Source organism: Glycine soja, chromosome 3 (assembly GCF_004193775.1).
Source record: "Glycine soja cultivar W05 chromosome 3, ASM419377v2, whole genome shotgun sequence".
NCBI classification, from domain to species: domain Eukaryota; kingdom Viridiplantae; phylum Streptophyta; class Magnoliopsida; order Fabales; family Fabaceae; genus Glycine; species Glycine soja.
The window spans coordinates 41175101-41183250 of NC_041004.1; the positions used below are offsets into that span (position 1 = coordinate 41175101).

Sequence of the window (8150 nt, forward strand, 5' to 3'; positions counted from 1 at the left end):
TACTAAATGAAAACTCAATTCAAAAATAATTTATATTGACCATGACTATTTACTATTCAGAGTATCCTCTCTGGCACTACAACTACCAATTTGACTTTTGTATCTTATTGCTAGGAAAGAATCTATATCCACCCTATTTAAACCATTAATATACAAATACACTTACGCACAAACATTCAAAAGAGTATTCAAAACATAATTCAACATAAAAAAAATGTATCTAATATGTAGTGTGTTTTGGATCAACATTGACAACTCATTATACTTTAATGATTTAAAGTCTCAAATTATATAAAAAAAAGGCGGAAACTAATATATTTAACACATCTACCTGGATGGACGAATGTCCAAGCATGGAGATGGATTGCTCTTTACTTGTGAAAGGTTTCCTTCAAATATGGTAAAAATTGTTAATAGAATAAACAACAAACATTATTTTGATGTGAGTGAAATGACTGATTTTTTTTAAAGTAAAGTCCCTAATAAAGAAGAAGAAAAACTTCTAAAAATGACTAATTAGATTTTCTAGTAAATAAATATTAATAACGGACAAAGTATAACGATAAATAGCCGACACATACAGAAAATATAAATAAGATGTCATTTAATACTCAATGGACATTTCATAAATTCGGCTGAGACAGTTAAATTGTAATCCTTGTATTTATCCATTTCCCCTTATCTCTAAACTTTAGAGAGAATAATGAATATTTTTGGAAAATGGCGAAGAAGAATATATTTTAAACATTTTCCCCCCCTTTTGGAAGAGAAGTGCGAATGAGATAGAGGCAGCTATAAATAAATGAAACAGTAAGTGTCGTTTTTAGGAGTTACAGTTACTAGCCTCCTTTTGAAGATTCTCATCCTTTCTCTCTCCTCGTGTTCACCCATACCTTACATAATAATACCCGGTTTACTTTCCCAGAACCTCCTCTCTCTTAATATGAATATAAAAATTTAAAAATATATATACTGTTATTTATCTGAATGTATGAATGGTGGTTAATCTTAATCTGAGTGTGTGAGATCTACTTAGTAGTGGTAGTGGCAGATGAAGAAGAGAGAAGAAGCAGTGAAGGTAAACATTTCTTCAGAACCCTAACTGTACGGTCATCATCATCGTCCTTGAATTTCGTGCTAAATGTTCCTTCCTAAGGCTTCATCAGATCCACGCCAACGTTTTCATTACTTCTTGAACTTTTCCATTCAGTGAGGGTTCAGGCTTTTTTACCTCTCTTTCTTATTCTCCTTGGGATTCCGGAGCTGAGTTCTGTTTCGCTACTTGTCTTATGGTTTTTGGTTGCTTGCGTGCTATTTGTTACCGCTTTCTACTTTTAATTAATTAATTGTAACGAAGAAAGTGTGAATATAAAGTGTTCTGTTTTTACTTTGGTGCTAATGTTGTTACATTGGTCAATTTGATGATGCAGGATTTGAGAAGTTCGAGTGGGAAGTGATGATGATGGATGTGTTTGGGAACCCTTTTTGAAATTGAGAATCGCCAGAGCTGTTTATGAAGTTTGGCCTCAAATTGGATTGATTTTCAGTCATGTTGAGGAGATGAATGGAATTTTTAATAGTGGTGTGTTGTGAAAAGATTTTGTGATCGTATACCTTGACTTGATCGAAAACCTCGGTCTTGTTAGTATCGGATGTGCTATATGTTCAACTTTTTGCAAGTTGCAAGTGATTTTAGCAGCTTAGTTTATATTTGAAGCTGCTAACATATCTATGATTGTAATAAATAAATAAATACAATCTTTTGATAGAAATATAGTTAAGTTGCAGTTATGGAATTGTCTATGAGTCATTAGGTTTTAGCTACTTCAAAGTGGTTGTCCTGTCCTGAGTATCATATTTTTCCAGTAGCCTTATTGTTGCTAGTATGGTATCGAAGAGTAAAATGGAAGCAGGGACATTGAGTCCTAACCACCCTCCTTGCTTTCTTCGTCAGTCACTTCCTGCTGTTGCACCTATGCTTCTGATTTCAACAGGATATGTTGACCCTGGAAAGTGGGTAGCCACTGTTGAAGGTGGTGCACGGTTTGGGTTTGATCTGATGGCTGTCATGCTTATTTTCAATTTTGCTGCTATCTTCTGTCAGTACATATCTGCAAGGATTGGTGCGATTACTGGAAAAAGTCTAGCTCAGGTATTTTTCTTGCACCTCAGGGATTTATAAATTATACTGTTGTTGAGTTTGTAAGATTGCAATATTTGAAAAGCTTCTGCACTCTGGGCTGCTTTTTATCCCCCCTCAGGAAAAAAAAAACTGTTCAATTTGAGTTTCAAAAAATTTACCAGTTTTGTTGTCTTTTTAATGTAGCACCCTGCCATTCACTCCCTATTAAATAACTTGTTGCATATTAGGAAGACTATTGAGAAGAAGTCACTTATCAAGAGGAAATAAACCAAGAAGAAAATTATTAAACAATCTTTTGCCTTCTTTTGCTAAAAATTCATCCACCAAAAAATCAAAATTCACTCAAAATAAGAAATATCATAATTTGCATGTTTTTTTTTTATAGACTAACATTACTTTCTTTTTCCAAAGATTTGCAGTGATGAGTATGATACATGGACATGCATGCTCCTTGGAGTTCAAACAGAACTTTCAGTGATAATGCTAGACCTTAACATGGTAGTACTCTTGATTAACCTTCAAAGATTTGGCTGACTCTTCAGCAATGAATTTGATTTTCACATGTTCATTTATGATTTATTACATTCATTATCAAACTTGTTTTGACTTGATGCTATGATTTTATCTGTTTTGCAAGATCTTGGGCATGGCACAAGGATTAAATCTTATTTTTGGGTGGGACTTGTTCGCTTGTGTCTTTTTAACTGCTACTGGTGCTGTTTTTCATATACTTCTCTCAGTTCTCCTTGTAAGTATCATCATTTGCTTATTCATAAATCTCTGTTGAACAACACTTTACTTATCAAATTGTTTTGTCTAGGACATTGAGAAGGCAAAAATCCTAGGACCGTTTGTTGCTGGTTTTGTATTGCTTGCTTTTATACTTGGACTGCTTATCAATCAACCGGAAATTCCATTTTCCATGAATGGAATACCAACAAGGTTGAGTGGGGAGAGTGCATTTGTGCTAATGAGTCTTCTAGGAGCAAATCTTGTACCTCACAACTTTTACCTTCATTCCTCTATTGTACAGGTATTATTTCCTCTTGTTTTTAATTTTCCTCTATGCATATACAATGGATTTGGAGTAGTACCTGTTAGTGTTACCTATTTCTAGATAGGTAGGCCAAGCCCAATTCTAACAGAAGTTTTGGTAACTGATAGTTTCTCTTTGTTAATATGGTTGTTGGGGGCAATTGCTTCATCCAATCTATGTAACTTGAATGAGAGCCTGTATATTTCTGTGTGTTTTCTATAAATATTTCTATGAAACACTTTGATCCATGCTTATCAATTGTCTTAGTATAAGGATGTTCATCGGTAGTTATATTCTTGCATTGTAATGAACCTATTACATTGTAATGGCACACTTTAAATGGAAAAAAAAACGTATATTACAAATTCTCAAAGTGATATTCTTTTACTGATATTGTTAATTCATGTATACAAAATTTACGTGTAGTTCCTCAGTTGTTTTCTTATAAGTTTAAGCTATACAATTGCCTCCTGATAAAAGTAGTGCTTTCTTAATGTTGTATTTATGATTTTAGGTTTGTCTCTGACCAATCATCACTTCCCCATACAAACCTTTCATCATTTGTGCACCTAGGTGAAAAAGATTGTACATCATGTTCTATGTCAAATTGGGTGCAGCTTTGACTTTATGCCAATTTGAAATTTCTTTTTCCTTTTTTTTTTTTCCAGTGGCATCAGGGATTGACAAGCATTTCTAAGAATGCTTTGTGTCATAACCACTTTTTGGCCATATTATGTGTTTCCAGTGGTCTTTATTTGGTAAATAATATGCTGATGACCGCCTCAGCAAATGAGTTCTACAGTACAGATCCTGTTCTGCTTACTTTTCAGGATGCATTGTCACCCATGGAACAGGTCTCCTTTTCCTTTATAATTGATTTACATCAGAATACTTACAACATCCTATTTGTCATTCATGATCCGAAGTCTGAAAATATATAATAATCCTAGGAATCTTATGCAGGTCTTACGTAGCCCAATAGCTCTGCTTGGGTTTTTGCTCATTTTGTTTCTTGCAAATCAAACCACAGCATTAACTTGGAGTTTAGGCGGAGAAGTAGTAGTGCGTAATTTCTTAAAATTGGATATTCCAGGTTGGCTTCATTATGCTACAATTAGAGTGATTGCTGTTTTGCCTGCCCTTTATTGTGTCTGGAGTTCAGGAGCTGAGGGGATGTATCAGCTACTATTATCCACACAAGTTTTGGTAGCTCTGCAACTTCCATCTTTTGTGATCCCTCTTTTTCGAGTTGCCACATCTAGATCAATAATGGGTGTACACAAGATATCCCAGTTTCTGGAACTTTTGGCATCGATCATATTCATTGGTATGCTTGGCTTGAATATTGTCTTCGTGGTAGAAATGATATTCGGCAATAGTGACTGGGCAAGTGATTTGAGATGGAATGTTGGGAGTGGTGTGTCTGTCTCATATTTAGTTCTTCTTACCGCTGCTATTACATCGTTATGTTTGATGCTTTGGTTAGCCGCCACACCTTTAAGATCTGCCAGTGTCCAATTAGATGCTCAGACATGGAACTGGGATATGCCAGAGACTCTGCCAACTCCTCCAGTTGTTGGGGAGGAATTGTATTTAACTGAAAAAAAGTGTCATGAAGATGTATCTAAGCATGTGGAGGAACACACACCAGCTGTAGCAAAAAGCTTGGACTACTCAGATGTATCACTTCCAAGTTTTCATCCTGATCTACCTGAATCTTTAATGGAACCTGAACCCCATGTGAATGCTGTAAGGGATAATTATTCTCTTATATCGACTTCCACATCAGAGTTAGAGGCAGTATATGCTGTAGTTAATGAGACTTCTGATTCTTGTTTGGAAGACACCAAAACCATAACAATGGAAACAAACGCTGAAAGGGATGACGATGATTCATGGGAAACTGAAGAACCTTCTGGAGTGGTATCAGCCAGTGTTCCATCTTCAACATCAGATGGCCCTGCATCATTCAGGAGTCTTAATGGCAAAAGTGATGAAGGAGGGAATAGCTGTGGAAGTCTTTCAAGAATAGAAGGCTTAGGGCGTGCAGCAAGGCGTCAGCTAGCTACTGTTCTTAATGAATTCTGGGGACAACTATATGATTTGCATGGACAAGTAACCCAGGAGGCAAAGGCTGGGAAAATTGACCTTTTGCTGGGAGTGGGTGTAGATTCAAGGCCCACCAGTTCCTTGCAAAAAGTGGATGCATGTGGAAAGGATTATTCTGAATACTTAGTATCTGTCAGAGGTAGAGCTTCTGACGCATTAATGAACTCTGCTTCATATGATTCTTCCAAGCAGCCTATGATGCAAAGTAATTCAGAGTCTTATGGCCTTCAAAGGAGTTCTTCCTCAATGTGGGCAAATCCCATCCAATTATTGGATGCATATGTACAGAACTCTAGCCACAATCTCCTCAATTCTGGTGAGAGGCGCTATTCAAGTGTGCGTAATCTACATTCATCAGAAGCTTGGGATTATCAACCAGCTACCATACATGGTTATCAGACTGCATCCTATCTTAGCCGGCTTGGTAAAGACAGAAATTCTGCTAACTTAAATTGTCAGGTGGACTTGTCATCACTGAAATCCCCTTCCATAGTTAATACAAAGTACAGGGATTCACTTGCATTTGCTTTGGGGAAAAGGTTGCAAAGTGGCTCAGGTGTGGGCCAACCCCCAGGGTTCCCAAATGTAGCTGTCTCTAGAGATTCCCAATTACAATCTGAGAGGTTTTATTATGACTTATGCTCTTCTGGATCTGCAGATAATACAGTCAATTCAGTTAATACTAAAAAGTACCACAGTTTGCCAGACATTTCAGGATACTCCATCCCCCACAGGGCTGGTTATGTGTCTGATAAAAATGCTCCAAGGGATGGTTCTGTTGGATATGGATCTTTTGCTAGTAGGACGTGCTATGACCAATCATTATATTTAAATTCTGGATCAAGAACAGGAGGTCATTTGGCCTTCAATGAACTTCCTTTGTCTGAAGTTTACAACAAGGCACTCTCTTCACAGTTGAGTTCTGGTTTTGATACTGGATCCCTCCGGTCTAGATTGCCTTATGAGCAGTTTGGGGTAGCTGAGAAAATTCCTAATGTTGCAATGGAAGCTGTTGGAAATAGGCCTAATGCAATTGCTCAAGAAACTACTTCATTTGTGGATATAGAGGGGAAACTTCTTCAGTCTATTAGACTTTGCATTGTGAAGCTCTTGAAACTGGATGGGTCTGATTGGTTGTTTAGACAGAATGGTGGAGCCGATGAGGATCTGATAGATTCTGTTGCTGCAAGGGAGAAGTTGTTTTATGAAATTGAAACCAGGGAGATGAATCAGGTCATTCATATGGATGAAGCTCATTATTTTCCTTCTGATAGGAAATTTGGTTCTTCAATGAAGAGTAATGGGGCATATTCTTCAGGTTTTTCGGTGTCTTCGGTTCCAAATTGCGGGCAGGGATGTATATGGAAAACAGATTTAATAATAAGCTTTGGAGTATGGTGTATCCACAGTATTCTTAACCTCTCAATTGTAGAAAGCCGGCCGGAGCTTTGGGGGAAATACACCTATGTTCTCAATCGCCTCCAGGTAAATTATCTAAAATGTTTGCTATCTTATCAGAACATTTATATTCAGCTGCTTTCTTCATTTACAATTAAAAGTGGATGATAGTCATTTAAGTGCTGGCCCTTTCTTGTATCCAGAAAGGGAAGCATTTAGTTTATACACTTTTATTTTCAAGTGGTATTATACAATTTTTCACTGCCCCAAAATAGTGATATTCATCTGTTGTTGATAAATCACTTGGAGAAATTGCTCCAATGTGTTATGCATTCATCCCTCTTCAGTGTGTAGCCTAATCTTTGCATATGATATACTAAGGGTGTTTGTTGCATGCTCCTCTGACAATTCTACATTTCTACTGGCCCACTACATTGGCTTCATTTTTTGTCTTCTCTTGCCCCTATAGTTTTCTCCAGTACATTTGACATTTATATATTTTATTTTTCTTTATGAGCAGGGCATCATTGATCCAGCTTTCCTTAAGCCTCGGAGTCCCTTGGCTCCATGCTTCTGCCTTCAAGTTCAGCAAAAGTTAAGCCCCCATCTTTCAAATGGGATACTACCCCCAACGACTACAAAACCAGGCCAGGGCAAATGCACAACTGCATCAACGTTGCTTGAACTTATCAAGGAAGTGGAGCTTGCCATCTCTGGCAGGAAAGGACGTACCGGAACTGCCGCAGGCGATGTGGCTTTCCCTATGGGGAAGGAAAATTTGGCGTCTGTTCTCAAACGGTACAAGCGGAGGTTATCTAACAAGCCCGTTGGCACTAATGGAGGGACAGGTTCACGCAAGATCCCCACATTAGCACCATACAACCAATAATAGCATTTTGCGTTAACAAAATCAGCGTTAGTTGGGCTGTTTTGTAATTTATTTTCTTTAGCAGCTCATGCTGTCAAAGAATGTTGTCTTCTCCGTGTATCATATTCCATTCCCTGCTGACATTGTAGCAAATTTTATCCACGTATGTTACATACACGTAGGGCAAAATGTACTATATTCAAGTGCAGCAAAATCAACATGAAAAATGGTTAGATGGAAAATTAGTCATACCTTTTTTGTTCGTTTTTGGTTAATAATCTAGCCTCAGCATAGAAGGCAAGGAAACCGAAGTAGTAATGTTTTGAAATAATTATTAACATCAAGAGAGAAGTCTTTTCAAGTGAGGTTACGAGATTGTTAATATTAATAGAATTCAGCCTGTGACCACCTATTTCATTATACGTTTTTTTTAATTTCTACTATTTAAATTTAAAGTTAATTTCAACAACCTGCGTATAGCGCGGAATAGAAAGCTAGTTCGTGTGATTTACTCAATCTTCTATGCCTCACGTTGCATGAAATTATGAATGATGAAAATAAGAGTTGAGCTGTCTTAAATCTTAATCAATGGTCAT

At 37.0% G+C, this 8150-nt stretch overlaps 1 protein-coding gene across 2 annotated transcripts; it reads left to right on the forward strand.

The window, feature by feature from the left end:
- The first annotated feature begins 855 nt into the window (after positions 1-855).
- LOC114407084 (ethylene-insensitive protein 2-like) lies at positions 856-7803 on the forward strand. 2 transcript variants are annotated; one of them, XM_028370048.1, is made up of 8 exons: positions 856-1078; positions 1431-2152; positions 2555-2641; positions 2781-2891; positions 2964-3176; positions 3848-4033; positions 4143-6773; positions 7207-7803. In XM_028370048.1, the coding sequence occupies exons 2-8, from the start codon at positions 1886-1888 to the stop codon at positions 7573-7575; spliced, it is 3864 nt and encodes a 1287-aa protein (XP_028225849.1). In that variant the 5' UTR covers positions 856-1078; positions 1431-1885; the 3' UTR covers positions 7576-7803. The 2 variants fall into 2 exon arrangements, with proteins under 2 accessions (XP_028225849.1, XP_028225850.1); XM_028370049.1 differs by lacking the exon at positions 856-1078 and adding an exon at positions 1085-1209.
- Positions 7804-8150: the final 347 nt, after the last annotated feature.